This window comes from Thamnophis sirtalis, unplaced genomic scaffold (genome assembly GCF_051295495.1).
Source record: "Thamnophis sirtalis isolate CommonGarterSnake01/CBP01778 unplaced genomic scaffold, rThaSir2_p1.2 scaffold_9, whole genome shotgun sequence".
Taxonomy (NCBI): Eukaryota; Metazoa; Chordata; class Lepidosauria; order Squamata; family Natricidae; genus Thamnophis; species Thamnophis sirtalis.
Window position 1 is genome coordinate 67,355,191 of NW_028261389.1, and position 19,533 is coordinate 67,374,723.

Sequence of the window (19,533 nt, forward strand, 5' to 3'; positions counted from 1 at the left end):
CCCTATCCGGCCAGCACAAGATCTCTCATGTACACCAGGCACCCTTCTGATCTATCTCACCCATCACCCTGACCCACATGCCACCTATAGTTCACTCCCGCGTGCCATTTGTAACCTGCACCTCTGCACCTGCTCAACTCACTTAGCTGCTTGCTGGCCTTTGATTTGCAACTTCCTGCTGGCTTCACACTGACTTTATCCCTGCAAACTTTCCATAACTAAAGTAAATGATGAAGCTGGCAGGGACTTGAGGAAGGAGGGGAGAATATTTCTGATACTCCCTGCCAGCTTCCCCAAAAGAAAGTTAATGGAGAATATGGTAGGAAGTCAGAAGTCACTCCTACTCCCCTCTGCTTTTTTGCCTACCTGTAGACATTCCGTTTCTCTGTTTAGATAAAGAAATATCTCTGAAATGATGATCCAACAGGGCACAGATTGTCTACTCAACTCTAATATTGTTCTCATTTTTCTATCACATTACATTCTATAAGCAGGTAGTTTCTACACAGCAGGACAGGTTCTGAGATGAACAAGTGTATTTCACAGAATTCAGCATAGAACTCCCTATAACATTGCTTATGTTGTAAGAGCTGTTTGGGGGTTTAATAAGCCACAATGAAATTTGATAGCTTTTATGGTATTAATCAAGGGTTAAAAAAGAATGTAGACACAATGGCAGTTGAAGTGTTTGAATTTCTTTACTTGATATTTCATATTACTATGTCTTATAAATATATAAAATTCTCTGTAATATGTTTTTCCTTCATAAAAAATTAATCTATCATAATAGAACAGCAGCAACTGAAGTTTAAAACCTCTTTAAATGTTTGACTAAATATATAAAGATAATTTCAGTACATTTTAAGCGTGATTGAATATCATTTCTGAATGCTGAAGGACAGCTCAGAAATCATTTAACACACTAACTTGTTCAGTAATTAGTTTTTTAAAATATTTAATACATAAATCCTACAAAATGTTCATGTTTTCTTTATTTTGCTTCTTATGTAAATTTGAAAAAGAACTTTTTACAGAAAATTTAAATTCTGGGAGAATGTTTAGTTGAAAAGTGGCATAACATGTGTTGCACAATTATATTTTTAGGAATGCCATTATTAAAGTAGATCTTTCTTTTGTTTGCTTGGAAAAAATGTTTAGAACAGTCTCATTGTTTTACTTCCTAAAAATGTCTTTAGTATCCTGCTGAAAAGACTACCTATACTGTTAACATCTTTTAATTAAATAGTATACGGGTAGTCGAGTTACAATGGGTCACTTAGCAACTGTTTGAAGTTACAATAGACCCTCCGAAAGATACTTAAGATTGGTTTTAAAGTTATGGCTGCTGCAGTGCCCCCATCGTAGTTCACCCTTATGACCAACTGCAGGAATGCTGTAGCATTTCCCCATCAAACTCCTCCAATCATCCCTCTGAGTCCCCTCAGGCCTGCTCATCCAGGCAACAGAAGGCAATTACAGACTGTAGGCTGGGTCCAACTTACCATTGAGCCACCCAAGGCTCCCTCTGCCCCTGCAAGTTCCATGGATGGAAGTAGGTCTTGGCCTACAGTCTGCAACTATTCTCTGTGTGTCAGCAACTTCTACTGTTGTGGCCCACCAGCAGCCAGCGCAGCTGTCAGACAGTGAGGAGATTGGGGAGGAACATGGGCCAGTCCTGGAGTCTGGGGAAGGCTCCGATGAGGGCTCTGCATCAAAGGCAGAGATGGGGAGAGGGCTGTCCAACAGTTATCAGCTGCCTTCAGAGTCAGACATCAGTGAGGTAGACGAACAGCTGGAGTCTGTTCCCAGTGTACGCATGCGCAGAGTTTCCAGGTAAAGGAAAAAGCTAAAGAACAGGGGTCAACTTGGGAGTAAGGCCACAGGTGAATGGCCCCTCCCAGAGTAAAATAAAAGAGGAGCAAAAGGGGAGTGGAGTTTGCAGGAGACAATTACTTCACTTAATTGATTCATGTCTCTACGAGACTCTTTGCCAAGTGACTCTGTAAACTGCTTGACTCTGTAAACCGCTTAGAAAGGGCTGTAAAAGCAATATGAAGCGGTATATAAGCCTCAATGCTGTTGCTACACACCAATTTTACAGAAATTAGAAAACTTACAATTACCCTTGGGCTCAGCCTGCTCATCTCCTACAGTTACCAATGTACATTCACCAGTTGAAAGTGGAAATATTTTGATATTAACCAGTTTTCTTGTTAAGGTGGGCTTGCAACCTTATTCTGAATTCTGATTTGCATTAATGACAGTTGGTGCAGATACAACAGTGACAAGATTCAGTCAAACTAAGACATACTAAGCCGTTCATTTAAAGTTGTGTGATACTTCAGCATTGCTATTTGCAAAGAATAGAGTATTATGCATAAAGCAACGCTTTGCCCAACATACTGCCAGTTATTGGAGCATGCAAACCTAGGTACTAATTACATATCAAAAAGTAAGAACAGAGAAAAGTTATGCAAGAGACAGCAAGTATTTCCACAATTATCTGTAATGATTATAACATACCTTAGCCACGTTATTATACATATTAAAGGCATCATGCAACAATAGCTTGGATTTCTGCCCTTTATTATTTGTTCAGGCATTTATTTTACATATATAGAGAGATCTCAGGGAAGTAATCTACAATTTTTAATTTTCAATATACTATTGGTTTATTACTTTATGCTTAGGTAATAAACTATGACTTAATGGTGAATGGTGAGGTGGTCTAGTGCTGAAGACACTTGTCTCCCATTCAGAAGATTTCTCTCCTGGGGTGTAAATAAAATATTTGCTGCAAACTCCATGTGGCATCAGAAAGGGCTTCCAGGCAGTAAATGCTCAGATCCATCCAGTCATCCCGACTGTACCCAAATTAAGGGATTACAGGGTCGTAAAAGGGCATTTAACCTTGACTTACTATAATTGTAAATATATGTGTTTGCATCTGCTGAATTTCTAAGTGGTTCATGACTGTCCACATGCTAACTGGGATCTTGTCTAACCATGCAACACCAGTTTTATGGGAATAGCTTTGGTTATATGAGAAAGAAAACTATGGGTTATATGAAGAGAAACGTATACAAGATTAAGCAACAACATAAGCATAAGCATAACAAAATAATTCTAAAACTTCAGTAGACACTTAAAGAGCAATTAATATTTAGTTTTGTTTTATCAACTTTTACTACCAGTACTGAAGAAATAGCCATAAACTATGAATTGCCACACAATATTCTTTGGAACTGCAAGCACTTTTGAAAAATCTATTATAACTGAGATAGCTGAATGACCATGGTTTCTCTCTGTTATCACAGTAAGGATCCTTTGTTTACTTTTCTCATCTATGAATTAGATCGAACTCTATTCATTATTAACCATCCTGACATGGATGGGTAATATCCAAGAGTAGTCATATCAGCAGAACATATTCTGATGTCCACATTAAATTCACTAGAAGAAAACAGATCAGCTTCTCTTCACAAAAAGTAAAATCAGTGAATGAATTTAATATTTACTGTGATGAAAAAGAACGAGACAGTGTTCTACATGCTTTCCCAATTTCTCACAGTAAGAAAATGAAACCATTGCAGTAAATAAATGTGACCCAAATTATACTTCATATATTACATCAAATTACTGTTTAGTTAGAAAGTGGGATTTCCTGTCTGGAAATAGGCAAAGTATACAGCATTAGTATCAGTAAAGCGAATCACAAAGCTTTCATTTTACATAAAGAAATGAGCAGTATTAACATACAACTACAATCCAGGATTCTTGGCTAAGTGTTTATGGTGAATAAGTCACATGCTGGTACATAATACCTGTTCATTTCTGTTTTCTGTTCCCTTTACGCAATCAAATGAAACAGAGAACTCATGGCAATAATAATCTAGTTACGGTTTCACAACACAAATGTAGAAACAAACAACAATTCAGAGAATTGCAAGCAACAGAGCAGAGTCTTAAATTAAACTAGACAATCCATAGCTTTTTGGGCATCCTTTCAAACACATTTCCTTGCCAGATTCCTCAATGCCATCAATAATCACAGAACTTCTGATGTACTGTCTTTACTGGAAAGGTTGAGATACATTCAGAAATGTATCTGCCTTCAAAATCTGCCTTCATTTTGAACTATACAACACAGTCAAACAACAGCACAGGAAATATCTTATGAAATTCTGTATTATGTCGCAAATTGTTTCATGATAATTTTTATGTTATAAAATGTTTTTTAAAATTTGCCAAATTTCAGTTTCACAAGAGTCAGTCCTGGATTTCAGATGCATTCTGTAAGTTAACCAATATGAAGTACCTTGATTATTATTATTTTTTTTAAAAAAAACTTTGCCCTAAAATCAGAGGTGGGTTTTTGCCGGCTCCGCCCATCCACCCGGATGCTTCTGCGCATGCGCATAAGTGTCATGCGCATGGACAAGCAAACCGATAGTAAAAAAAATGGAAATCCACCACTGCCTATAATGCATTGTTTCACCCAATTAAAGGTTATAGTTATGTTTTTAATAGTATGTTGATAATACAATACATAATCAATTAATTAATTTCAACAGTTTATATAAAGGGAAGGAAAAATTACACTGTTAAAACTGCATGTTGCAGTTCCTTTTAAGCTATAGTACAGTAATAGAACAGATAGTAAATGTCATTTATAAACATTATGATGAAATTACTTTGTGTTTAAACATTATAACTGAAAATGTGACTCAGTTGATTAGGTTATTTGTATCTCTGAGATTTTAACGAGAAATGATTACTTATTTCTTTAAAAAGCATGGCATTAAATATTCATTCAATAAGCTAACCTAGCCAAAATGTATTCTCTTGTACTCATGAGGGCACTTACGCCAGAAAGAAACAGAATAGGAATACAACTAAAGCATTTACTCAAGTTTAAGATAAGGCAGTAAGATTTTCACAAAAATAAAGTCCCTCAGCCACAAAAGAAAAAAAAACTTACTTTCCATGTAACAGTGGATCAAAAGGAGGATGCTGAGCGCCATATACATGTTGAATACTAAAAAGGAAAATAAGAGAAATAACATTCAATTCAATTACAGCAAATCTCTAATACTTGGAAGTAAGTCTACAAAATGTGAATGTGGCATATTCAATAATAACTTTCTATAGCGGGTTTCATAATACAGAGTTCATAATTATACCAATTACAGCATACATGAAAGGATCCTAACAACTTTCAAAATCTGGAGATGCTTATAGGTCATTACTGGAGCTTTACATCGTCAACTCCAAGATGACAAAAAAAACAAAGAGTTGGAAACATGATACAACTGCTTCCTTCCTTGCAGATGGGCATTCTGAGCCTGACTATTATGTGTGCAAAAATCAGGGCAATCACTAGATGGCAACAGAGGACTCAGGCATCCAATATCCCTGTGTTGTTATTGTATCTAATGAACAGATTTTTTTTTATTCCAGATCTGGTAGCCCTAAATACTCAAAGGAGGAGGAGGAGGAGGAGGAGGAGGAGGAGGAGGAGGAGGAGGAGGAGGAGGAGGAGGAGGAGGAGGAGGGAGGAAAACAACTACTTGGCTATCTCACCTTCCATGGAAGGCCTTATCACCATCCCGTTCTGAATGGAGGAACAAAATCTACTGGCAAAATTTTTAACTTGGTTAAAAATATGATCCAAAAAAGATACACACTGATTTGTATAACTAATACCTACACTACACAATACTAATACACACAACAGGCCAATATTAGGCTGACCACAATCTTTAGAAACCCTTAAACATCTGGTTGTATTACTGATCATGGGAGTCAGAAGGTTAGTCCGAGCCCATGAAATGTCATTTTTAGTATCAGTCTTATGTTATTTGCAGTAACATAAGAGGTGTGTGTAGACGTAATTTTCTACTCTATCACTCATTTTCTAAAGTTATTTGTTTCCTAAAATAGTATGATAAAAATCCTCCCTCCCCCTAGTTTATTCTTGAAGAAGAATTAAGAATGAACAGTATTTAAAGCAGGTGTAGCGAGCTCATTGCTTATAGGCCACGTATGGTCCTGGACAAATACTAAATTTACTACTATGCAAGGTTTGAAATAAAGACTTTCTAATATGTTCAGCAAACCTTTGTACTCCATCTAGCTCATGGTTCCCAAAGTGGGTGGTACCTCCACCTGGGGGGCGGTGTGATGACTTAGGGGGTGCTAAGAGGCAAGGGGGGCAGCAGAGGGACGGTAAGGGGACAACCCGAAGGGGACATTCTCCCAGCGGCGTCTCAGGCAACTTTCTCTCTTGCCGCACAAGGAAGGAAGCCAAATTTGTTTATTTAATCTCCCGCTCCAGCTTCCCCTGCCCTACTACATTAAGATCTCTGCGCTTCCCATTTCTGCTGGAAGCACACAGGCCATGTGAACGAGCAGGCGCGCGAGGCCCTTCGATGATCTGAGGGAAGCCGGGAGGTGCCAAACTGCACCCAGCCGTCCTCACTCCCTCGCCGTTAAGGGTGGGAGCGCATGAGATGTCGCTGGGAGATTGTCCCCTTCAGATTGCTGAGACAGCAAATTTCAAGGGGAAATGCAGCTGCTGGAATCGGTGCCCCTGCAACTTAATGCTCTCCAAGAATTTGTATTTGTATTTGTATTTGTTTATTATTTATAGGCCGCCCTTTTCCCTGAGGGGACTCAGGGCGGCTTACAATTTATGGGGAGGGGAATACAAAACAATGAGACATAAACAACACATAAGTAAAAATAGAACACAACATTCATTCATCATTCGGGTGGGGATGGATTACAATCTTTATCCCCAGGCCTGACGGGATAGCCAGGTCTTAAGGGCTGTACGGAAGGTCTGGACGGTGGTGAGGGTACGAATCTCCACGGTGAGATCGTTCCAAAGGGTCGGAGCTACTACTGAAAAGGCTCTCCTCCGCGTAGTTGCCAGTCGACACTGACTGGCAGATGGAACTTGGAGGAGGCCTAATCTGTGTGATCTGATAGGTCTTAGGGAGGTAATTGGCAGGAGGCGGTCTGCAGAAGCCTGCATTACCGGGAGCAGCAGAAGAGCAGCAGCGGGCACCACTGCCACCCGTGGTGTCCAGCATCCTCCTTAAGAGCCTCGAGTTGCAACCATTTGCATGTCTCTCCCGAGCTTCTCTCAGGAGATGAAATGGCAGGTACCCCACTGGCAGATCCTCTGGGTGAAAGGCGAGTGAAGAATGCAGTGACGGGAGAGGCTGGCTGTCCCCAGCTCTCAAGGAGGAAGGAGGCAGTGATGAGGCCCTCCAAGAGCTGCAGGTGGCAGGAAAAATGAGGCTTCTTTGCAGCTTCCCAGCTGGCAAAACAGAAATTTTCGCCAACTGGAAGGTATGTGTGTGAGAGAGAGAGTCGGGGTGAGTGAGTGAGAGAGGGGGGGGGAGAATAAAAGGAAGGAAGAGAGAGAGAGAGAAAAGAGAGACAAAGAGAGAAAGAGAGAGAGAAAGAAAGAGAAAGAAGGACAGAGAAAGTAAGTGGGGGAGACAGAGACAAGAAAGAAAGAAGGAACAAAAGAAGGAAGGAAGGAAGGGAAAGGAAGAAAAGAAAGAGAGAGAGAGACACACAAGAAAGAAAGAATGGACGGAAGGAAGAAAAAGAAAGGAAAGAAAGAAAGAAAGAGGGAAAGAGAGATATAAGAAGGAAGGAAGGAAGGAAGGAAGGAAGGAAGGAAGGAAGGAAGGAAGAAAGAAAGAAAGAAAGAAAGAAAGAAAGAAAGAAAGAAAGAAAGAAAGAAAGAAAGAAAGAAAGAAAGAAAGAAAGAAAGAACTTATGATCACAATTGAGCCCAAAATTTTGGTTGCTAAGCAAGAGCATTGTTAAATAAGTTTCACCACATTTTACAAGTTGGCCACTCCCACCCAATCACATGACCACCAAGCCATGCTCACAAAATAGGCCACACGTACGGAATAGGGTCTAAAAAATGTTGAAACCCACCACTGGTATATGTGTATGTTTGTGAGGGAGACAAAAAATAATTAAGGTCATTGATCTAAAGTTGAAAAACTTTAGATAAAAGACAAAAATGTTTATTATCCATTTTGGGTTTCTTACAAGAACATCTTTTTGTGTAAGTTTGTGATATCTAAATGATATCTGTTGCAGTTTTGTGCTTTGTGTTAATACCTTACTGAGATTACTTCTTTCAATATCTACACAGGAATTATCATCTACTAAGAAGTAGTTACTAAATTTTACTGAGTTTACTAAGTTAATAGTTACTAAGGTTCAGATTTTGAAAACCTGGTATCACTGGCTCATGTTCAACAATTTTGTTGAATTAACATTAACTAAACAGGTTTTTAAATTGGATTTTGAATAAATGTGCAATTAATTGTTACAGTTTTGAATTTTACTGTTAGTATCTTCCTTCCATCCTGCAAACCGCCCAGTCACATGACTCCCCAGCCATGCCCACCAAGCCCGCCCACAGAACCGATAGTAAAAAAAAAATTGAATTCCACCACTGGGGAGGCACTGAGGATCAGTTTGTAGAACCAAGGGGGCAGTGGACTGAAAAAGTTTGGGAACCACTGATCTAGCTGCTTCCATAAGCACTAATAAATTATGTTATTCGGAATGCAAAATATGATTATTACTGAAAAAATAAAACTCAGCAAGGAAATTTGATTCACAGAAACAATCCTGATTCACCCTCACTTTAAAATGCAATAACTGAATACTGCAATTGAAATGTAATATACTTTACAAGAAAGGATATACTATACTCCTTCATGGAATACTTTTTTATTTTTTTAAATTTTATAATCATGTTAGTTCACTGAAAATTGCATACAAACTACATCTTTTTAAAATTAAATGTCAGAAATAGTTAACAAAATTTTTATTTATATTATACCAAAGTAGGCAAAAGGTTTGATGAACCTCATATTTATTAAAATGCTTTTAGGCACAACAAAGTTGCTGAAGTTATTCTGACAGATGTTATCATCATTTAATGGAGGAGATTCAACTACTCTGGAATGTATCATACTAAGAAAAAGTTTATTGTCCACATCCATCCCAAGCTTTCATCTCAATTTGCCATGATAAAATTTAGAAATATCATATTCTACCTAATGTAACATTCTTTCTATACAAAATAAAGAACTATGTGAAGCAAATCATCCAGATTCAGAGTAATCCAATGATCTGTTGCTCTTCCAAATTTACGATATTTCCAGCAAAGCTTATTCCTCTCAAATATTAACTAGTTATTATGAAAAATATACTTTACTGAAATCTCTTCCTATCAAAGATTTAACAGCTAGAATGTTTTTCTGAGAGCAGTTGGCTATATATTGCAAACTACTATGACAAGTCTGAATATGTATGTATTAGATTATATTATATTGCGATATACGAATAATTATGAAATACTTGCATACATATTAATTTCTTAACAACAGACTATGTTTCCAGGTTTGAGAAGTGTAAGACTTAAATTTATACAATCACTACCAGTGATTTGAAGAAGCACTTTGATGGGCTTAATATTTTTTTAAAAAATAATGTAATTACTACCATTAAAATAAACCCTCTAATTTATAATTTTAGTTCTATAGATAGGCAGTTTTTGCTCTCAGAACTTTACATATAGTAGCCTGTTTTGATGAAGTGTGACAATGTTCCTTAATAAATGTATTTACAATATAATAAGCTGCAATTGCTTAACTATATTTATATCTTCCACTGTATGTAAAGCTTGGTATACATTTAATATTTTGCCTCGCAAATAAATTTTTACTGGCTCCTCCCTCAAACCTAAGAAATTTAAGTTGTATCCTAGCTAAATTCCCTTCTTGATTTTCCAGGATAACACCTTTTTCTGTTGTCAACACCTTCTGTTGCCTGTAGATGAAGAGCAATTTATCTGTTGTCAACACCTTCTGTTGCCTGTAGATGAAGAGCAATTTGGTGCCTAGGACTCTTGACTAAAGTATTTTCTAGTCAAATAACCTTTAGAATCCTTTTAATGCTCAGTTTCATCACTATCTTACATCAATGCTTACCACATTTCATCAGTTAATACAGACATCTAGACCTTTTTCCAATAAGACTGGATCAAATTCAAAAGTTTGCTGTTATCTAACTGTGCTCCTTTCATCATTCCTTATTTGTGATTTTCCAAAAAGTCTGTCATTTTCCATTTCTCTCAAATGGAGAAATTTATTTTTTTTAAAAAAATCTGACCTTTCATGTTTCTAGAGGACTTTCTCACATTGAAGACAAATTTATTCTTAGCAATTTGAACTATGCTTAAATATTGATTTTCAAATTTTAGTATGAAGTCTTCCACAGTAATTAAGAAAGCCAAGCAGTCTGGACAAAACTATGCCTCCTACATTCCAATTCCAGTCTGAACTCTTTCTGTGAGAAAATAGTAATTAATAACAAAAGGTTCTGATTATTGTTTTTCCATCATAGATAAAGATGTAAGGGTATGATGTTTCACCTTAACAGAAAAGTTACAGGGGTAACATTCAACAAACTATGTAACTTTTCAACCCCAAAATCCTACATGTTATCCAAAGTTATCTAATTTATTTCTGCTTGTCTGATATTTTTTTTTGCCTTAGCTTCATTACTAAGCAAGACAGTTTTTAAGTGAACTTTGCCCCATTTACAAGTTTTTTGCTAGAGTTATAAAGTCACTGAATCACTGAAACTGTTAATAGACTAGAAAAATAGAAATAACAGAAGTATAAATATTGAAATAATAAAACATTTTGTCCAGGATGTGATGGGTCTGTAGATATTTTCTCAGCCCTCTTTCTGGCTCATGCCACATGCAGGTCCTCAATGGAAAGCAGGGTAGTTGCAATTTTTTTCTGCAACCATCCTGCCTTTCATTTTCTGCAACCTAACTATCCATTGAAGTCTGTACCTCTCCTGTTTGGTTGCTGTGCCAAACCAGACAGTTATAGAGGTACAAATGACAGACTCAATAATTCCTTTGTAAAACTGTATCGGCAGATTCTTGGACAATCCTGATGAACTTTGTTGTGCCTTTGTAATGATGGTTCTAATGTTAGATGTCCCTTTCAAGTCCTGGGAGATTATAGAAACTTACAGGTCTCTACTGTTATAACACAATTAAGTAATTGTGGCTTCCCGTTGACTCTGCTTGTCAGAAGGTCATAAAAGGTATCACTTTCCCAGAACACTGCAACTGTCATAAACACATGCCAGTTGCAAGGAATTTGGAATTTGGAATACGTGACCAGGGGGATGCTGCAGCGGTTGTGTGAAAAAGTTGTAAGTCACATTTCAATGCTGTTGTAACTTTGAACAGTCAATAAACAAATGGATGTAAGTGGAGGACTAATTTGTATACAATATTGTTGCCAACTAAACTTAAAGAGCCAGTTTTCTCTCTGAGATATTTATAAACCGGATTTTCCCACCCTAAAACAGATTTTTCCCTCCCCTTCCCATAAAAAGGAAGGCCAGTCACAGAAATGCAAAATATACTTATGCCCTCTCCGATTAAAATCCAAAGTACTCCATTCTGAGGCTCCAGAAAATAGAAAATAAAAAGCTTCCCCCAGCCTCAGAATTCAGGGACATTTTCCAGCATCCAATAAGGACATTTCACTTTATTCTCCATTCCTGTTTTTATATTATCAGTTCTACCATGAGAAGAACACAAAAGTGGCCAAACACATATCTAATTTCTTGGCAATACTTTCAGAATATTTATCAGCAAAAAACCATAACAGCTCCCAGCATAGACACCAAGAGATGCCTGAATGGCTGTGTTAAACCTTATTTAACTGATTGATTCAAAGGCAATGATTCAGCCCCCAAGAAGATAATTACAAGGTCTCACCTCTGGCTAGTTACTGCTTCTACCACCCTGCCAAGTCCTCGTTTCTCACGGGGAAACATTGGCAAGTCAGGAAGCTCAAACTGCCCAAGGAGCTGTTGATTCAATTCTACAGAGGAATTATTGAATCTGTCATCTGCACCTCTGTAACTGTCTAGTTTGGTCTGCAACCCAACAATCAGACACAGACTTCAGAGGATAATCAGAACTGCAGAAAAAACAATTGCTACCAACCTGCCTTCCATTGAAGATCTGTACACTACACGAGTCAAAAAGAGGGGGTGTGAAAATATTTAACGACCCCTCGCATCCTGGACATAAATTGTTTTAACTTCTACCCTCAAAACGATGTTATAGAGCACTGCACATCAGAACAACTACACACAAGAAGAGTTTTTTCCAGAACGCCATCACTCTGCTAAACAAATAATTCCCTCAACACTGTCAAACTATTTACTAAGGCTGCATTACTATTACTATTAATCTTCTCATCGTTCCTATCATCCATATCCTCCCACTTATGACTGCAGGACTGTAACTTTGTTGCTTATATCCTTACTATTTATATTGTTTCCTGATTATACGCTATGACTATCATTAAGTGTTGCACCTTATGATTCTTGACGAATATATCTTGTCTTTTTACGTACACTGAGAGCATCTGCACCAAAGAGAAATTCCTTGTGTGTTCAATTACACTTGGCCAATAAAGAATTCTATTCTATTCAAAGTACTTTGGAGAAGCTCAACACCACTGTAGGGGCAGGGCCGAAGAACGATCGCCTCCGCCCTCGCCCTCAAGCCCCGGCTTCTGTCAAACCTCCCTCACCCCCCACCCCAAAATCCATTTCCATCGCTTCATATCCTGCGGAACCGAACGCCTCACGAAACCGAGTAGACGCGACACCGTCGTGCCTCTGCTCAAAATGAAAACGCCCACGTACTTTTCACCCCGGGGAGAAGCCCGTAGAGCCCGGCCACCTTACACGCTCCGCTTACTTTTCACCCTGCAACTTTTCGCCTGCTTACCTGCCCGGCACCCGAGACGCGTTCCGCTTCCAAAACTGCTTCTTCCCCGCGTCGCTGGCCATCTTCCCGTCACCTCATAGCCCTTCTTCTCCGCAGCTGGAGCGGCGAAAGGGCACGAGATCCGATGCCGGATCTCGACCGGCGGGTCGCGACCTCTTTTCCAATCAAGGCCGAAAGGTTCGTGGCTCACTTCATCCCGGCCCCTTCCCCTTTCCTCAGAGACCTGCGCGCTGCCATCTTGCTACCCCAGAGCAACCCCTCTCCCTATTGGCTCCGGCCATCAGCTGTCCCTTTCGCCCTATCACAAGTGAACATACTTCCGTGTGGGTTCGAGGCAGTCCAATTAACATCAGCGAATCCTATTGAAGGAGAGTTGGGATGTCAATCCAGGGGAGTCGTTCCTGGGAGGCTTCGGGCAGAAGGGAAGCTTTTCTTGATCGCCGATTGGCTGTTTTAGCATTCTTTCCCCGCCCCCTTGTAGAGCGCTTGGCAGAAGTGCTGGCTTGGCAGAAGAACAAGCACAACAGCAACAACAATAAGAAGTGTCATCGCCGTCCGGTAATTAGTGGCATCGTAAACTGGCCTGACCTCAAAACGTTAAACACAGAAGGCTGCATTTAAATAGGGTTGATCTCACATCGCCTTGATGCATGAAATTTCTGAGCCTGGGCTGCATAAAAATCTTTATTTTGTGCATATCAATAGTCACAGCAACTTAAGAACTGTGATCATTTTGATCCTGTCAATAAAACCTACGAGGTAGTAAAAGAATACCTAAAGGCTAGCATTGCTAACTACTTGGCATTGCTAATTATTGCCAATCTGCCTTCCATTGGAGACCTGTACACTGCACGAGTTAAAAAGAGGGCCATGAAAATATTTACACGCCCCTCACATCCTGGACATAAATTGTTTCAACTTCTACCCTCAAAATGATGCTATAGGACACTGCACACCAGAACAACTAGACACAAGAACAGTTTTTTTTCCTGAACGTCATCAAATAATTCTTCAACACTGTCAAACTATTTACTAAGACTGCATTACTATTACTATTAATCTTCTCGTTGTTCCCATCATCCACCTCCTCCCACTTATGACTGCATGACTGTAACTTTGTTGCTTGTATCCTTACAATTTATATTGATATTGATTGTTTCCTGATTGCTTATTTGTATCCTATGACTATCATTAAGTGTTGTACCTTAGGATTCTTGACAAATGTATCTTGTCTTTTTAATGTACACTGAGAGCATATACACCAAAGAGAAATTCCTTGTGTGTCCAATCACACTTGGCCAATAAAGGATTCTAGTCTAGTCTAGTCTAGTCTACCTCATCTAATCTGATGCAATAATATTAAAACACCATGATGCTTATACATAGGCTCATAATACTAAAATGAGACTGTTAACCAACAGGTGGAAATAGAGTAGAAAATGCAAGAGTATAGTATTTCTTAAAGTATGGTCCTAAGCACTCTGAGAGTCTCCCCCACCCCCCAAAATCTTTTTTGGCTCCTCCAAACAAAGGCACCCTGCGTAGAAGAATGATAAAATGTTAAAAACCCATTGAGCCATCATGAGAAATGGTGGCTGAACAGGTAGTCCTTCACTTACAACCATCCTTTAGCAGCCATTTGAAATTACAATGGCACTCAAAAATGTGACAAAAGTCCTAGCACTTAAGACTATCATGGCATCCCCATTATCATGTGATCAATATGCAGGTGCTTAGCAATTGACATACAATATTTAGGACAGTTATAGTCCCAGGGTCATGCAATTGCCATTTGCAACTGCAGAACGTTATCACCCACTCCTCTCCTAGAAGAATGAAATATTCTAGGAAATATTAAAAAGGCAGAATATTTCCCCTAAAAGAGAAAGATAAATCTTAAGGGACACAGAAATTCAGCCCCAGCAGTTACTTTGGTGCCAGCTTATCTACAAGACAAAAAACCTTCAGCTCCAGGGTGACAAGATTAGCCCTCACTCAAGTTCCAAACCAGGACAAAGCCATTAAGCCATAATAGGAATTGACCAAATCCTTTTTATTATATCACCCAGCAAGATTCAACCAAGCCTGGAACTCAAGATAACCTACAAAGTTATCTTTGGATGGCTCCATGGGAGACTGACAACCAATCAGAATACATTTCTTTCACAGAAGCAAGTTCAAAGCGTATAAATATCACACACACACACACACACACGCTCGATTGCCCAGGACCTCAAACCATGTGGTCCTGTCTACCATTAAACCAACTTTCCAAACAGCTTCCATGTTTCCAGTGTCTTTCTCAAAACTTGGAACTGAACCCAGATGGACATTTCTTCCAACACAACTTTCCCAATTGGCTTCTGACAAGCAAAATCAGTGAGGGAAGGCAGATTTGCTTAAAGACCACATCTTCCCTTAAGAACTTCAGTGATTACTTAACATCTCTGACAAAGTAATAAATTTGGCCATGACTCACTTAGCAATGAAAATTCTGGTACCAATTGTAGTCAAGAACGACCTGTCATACATGCGTCAAATTTAATTTTCATTATAAATTGTTTATAAATATAAGCCAACAAAAGCGCCTTTGAAATCAACCATATAAGGAAAGGATCCTGAGAGAAGAAGTTTAAGAAACACTGGAATAGTATAATGTGATCTTATTTAAATTAAATTAAAATTTCACTCCAATTTAAAACAAGGATGTAAAAATACAGGAAAATATCTTTTTAAAAATTCTATTGGGTTATGATCAGAGATCAGATACAATTAAATAAGACACCATAAAATGTAAAATGTACAATTAACATTCTTGGTTCATTTGGATAAACTGTTAGTAGGATCCCAAAATAGCCGCACAAAACTTTGTAACTGCGTGAGAAGCATGCTGCTTTGTACTGTAGTCAATCATTCATAGATGTCCTGACACTGGGTCAAGGCTGTGTGAAGAGCAGAGTGACACTGTATCAATAGATAGATATATTTTTTACGATCGATGACTAGCCCATAAAACCCACTTCATGAACTAATATTAATAGATTAAATAGGTATATCAGTCAAACTGCTACACATCTTGCATATAATTTGACAAAGTTTGCCCACACTTAAACAGAATCCATTTGTGTCTGAAAATAAAACTGATTAAAATGATAGGGAATTTGATTAGATTCAGGGTTAGTAGCTCACAGCAAGTATCAGCATAAAATGCATCATAGAATAAGATATATCTGATTATTTCAATTACTCCCTCTCTGCATGGACATAGTCCAGATTCAAAATTCTCTCAACTGAAATGTATTGGTTTGTATCAGAGAGGATAGGTTCAGCATGCAGTTCATCAAGTCTCCCTGGATAATTCTTTTTTATAGGTGTAACATCCTCCTGAACACATTGATACACAGAGCACAATTGTTCAGTTTTCATGGCAACAGTATAGAGACTTTGCTGCTGCCTTCTTCCAGGATGTTTTGTTTTTACTTCTCACTCTTCAGCTCGCCGATTACCTGATGGTCTCCAGTACAAATCAGAGCTGACCCAGCTTAGCTTTCTGAACATACACAAGTAATTCAGTGGTCATTGATGGTCAGTGAGAAAAATTATTTGCATGTTTTGTATTGCACTAAATCACGGGTCCTCGAACTACGCCACCTGGGATGGATACATGCAATGAATGCTTGTGTTGCTGCAGAGAGTCTCCCCCTTCGGGTCTTTTTGTGCAGGTTGGAGGGGGGCAGAAATTCCGACTTGAGGTCTGCTTCAGCCTCCTGGTGCAGGGCTTTGGGCGAAGCCTAGAGTGCCGCTAGTGGTGAAGAGCCGGAGGACCTCGTTCCAGTGGGACTGCATCATGGCCTGGAACTGACTGACCATCTCAGCGCACTGAGCCTCCAGGCACCAATACTTGGCCTTGCATTCCTGCAGGTCTTTCCTCTGCTTAGAAAGCCTATGCTCATAGTCCTCGGTGAGGTGCTTCTGCTGAGCCTCCTTCTTGGTCAGATCCAATTTGAACTGAGCTAGCTGTTTTGCTAACTCTTTCTCATGGTGGCTGCTTAGTTCCAGCAATTGCTTCCTGTTGGAGCCCTAAGGAGCCCAGGCGGGGAAGCAAGGAGTGGCTAATAGAGGCTGGCAAGGCACCCCCTGATGTGAGTGACATCAAGTTGCCCATGCCCACCCAGTCACATGACCACCTTGCCACGCACACCCAGCCGGTCATTAGGCAGATCATATTAGTAGTCCGCGGGATTTAAATTTATGAATTTAGTGGTCCCTGAGGTCCGAAAGGTTGGTGACCCCTGAGTTATTTTAATCTTTGTACAAAAAATGTTAACATGAAGAATTATAAAGAAAAAGCAGGAATTTCTCATTCTTTGCTCTTCCAGCTGGCTTTCACAAAAGAGAAAAGGCAGATTGATTTTCCTTACACACACACACACACACACACACACACACACACACACACACACACACACCTTGTCTGAATTTCACTGGGAAAAAATAGAACTTTGTCCTGTAGGAAGTTATCACCCAGCCCTCTCCCAGAAAAATGAAATATCCTAGGAAATATTGAAAAGACAGAATATTTCTCTGGATGTGAAAAGAAAGAAACATGTTTTAAAAGACAGAATAGCTGCCTGAAGCTTCCTGCCCATCCCCACTTTGTCAATGGGCCATTAAGAAGGCCAAGCTAGTCCACTTTACATAATACAGACTTCTCCACTTCAGCTGGGGGGAATTAAAGCATGATAATATTGGCCCCAACTCACCACATGACATCTGAGAACTCAACCAAACCTGGATTCAAAACACAGCCTAGAGAGTTGCCCCTGCATGGCCCCATGGGAGTCTGACAACCAATCAGAATACATTTCTTACACAGGAACAGGAAACAGAGAGGTGAGACTGAACAGGTTATAAAAAGCCTAGCAAGCCCCTCCTTCAGCCCTTCTCTTCTTCTCCACCAACACTGAAGCATGTGATCACCTTTTCTGTTCAGGACTCAAGCCATGTGGTCCTGTCCACAATAAACCATCTTTCCAAGCAGCCTCCATGTCTCCAGTGTCTTTTTCCCCATTTGGAGCCAAAACCAGAAGGACATTTCTTTCATCAGTCCTAAGCAGAGCCCTACTGTACAATGTTTACTTCGGATCCATCTAAAGTCACTGACAAATCAGAAATCACATATTTGGCACTGCAACAGCACAAGAGCATGACCTGAAAAAGGATACTCAAAGGAAGACAGAAATCAAGATGGGACAATTAAGTAGTCAGAAACTGGTATATTCTAGTTCTAATAATAATTGCCAAATGCATCTAGCACATGCAGGTATATTGATAGCAACTGATCACTGATATGCCTACCAGTTTTTCATGGTGTAGCCGTTGGAGTTATTAGACAAGGATGGTTAAGCCTTTAATTCAAGGTCTGTCATAAGGAGAATAGTGAATCCTCCTGATAGGACTCATCACTGAGAGAGGACAAGTAAATATCTGGTTGGAGGCAACCTAAAACTTCATTTTAAAAATCTGATTTGCACATAATAAAAAAAAACCATCTCAGATGCAGTTATTTGGAGGAACCACTATGATACAAAAATTTATCCAAGTTATATGTCTCTCAATGGATTCTACCTGAAACTAACATCAAAAAGCATCACACCTGTCAAGGGCTGTAACAATCACAGATCTAATCCAGAGGTGGTATTCAGCAGGTTCTGATCAGTTCTGGAGAACCAGTAGCAGAAATGTTGAGTAATTCAGAGAACTGGTAAATACCACCTCTGACTGCCCCCGCCTATTCTCTGCCTCCAGAGCCCCAGCTGATTGGGAGGGAATGGGGATTTTGCAGTATCCTTCTCCTGGAGTGGGGAGGGAATGAGGATTTTACAGTAACCTTTCTCTGGAGTGGCGAGAGAATGGAGATTTTACAGTATCCTTCCCCTGTCACCCCCACCAAGCTATGCCCACAAAGCCATGCCATGCCCACCAAGCCATGCCCATAGAACCGGTAGTAAAATTTTTGGAATCCCACTACTGATCTAATCATTTCTGCCTCCACTATGACACAAAAATCTGGATCTAAGGTGCACATCATTTTTCACAGGATTCATCTGAACCTACTGACAAATCTACACGGAATTAGCTGTAACAGAGACGAATCTTCTAGCGGGCAGTTTGTGAGCCACCTACCATTTTGAATTTCACCAGGGCCAGAATTTTGAGAAATGGAAAATGCCACTTATTGTAATACCCTGAACACCGTAGTTGTATACTATTGTCTACCGCCAAAAACCTACTGTGTTATTTGTTTATATCAGGGAATCACCACATAGTGTTTGCCAGAAGTGCTCAATTTGACATTTGCACTTTGATACATTTCTAAACAATCAGGGACAATATATCTGAATTTTTTATCTTACTCTTCTGTCCCTCAGACCAGATGTTCAGTTATTCTCACTGTATAAACTAAGCATGTTGTTTACTGATCCTTCATGTTAGAAGATTTGCATAGATTATAGATGAGAAGAATTGCCTCTAGTAACTGAAGCGGGCACCTAAGTCCGTGTGAGTGACAAGGTTATGAAAAAATTGTTGCAGAGTCTTATACATAAATTGAAATTTAATTCAGGGAGTGTCACTGTAAAAAAAAA

The 19,533-nt window shown here is 39.3% G+C and overlaps 1 protein-coding gene across 1 annotated transcript in view; it reads right to left on the reverse strand.

Annotated features, from left to right (window-relative positions):
* The window catches only part of TBC1D22A (TBC1 domain family member 22A), a 130,628-nt gene extending 117,479 nt beyond the window's left edge, over positions 1 to 13,149 (reverse strand). The window contains exons 1-2 of the mRNA XM_087722167.1: positions 12,887 to 13,149; positions 4,982 to 5,038 (exon numbers count right to left, since the gene is read on the reverse strand). Coding sequence (XP_087578293.1) covers positions 4,982 to 5,038; positions 12,887 to 12,948 — 119 coding nt within the window. The 5' untranslated portion in view covers positions 12,949 to 13,149. The remainder of the gene's footprint in view (positions 1 to 4,981; positions 5,039 to 12,886) is intronic.
* Between the last annotated feature and the right edge of the window lie 6,384 nt (positions 13,150 to 19,533).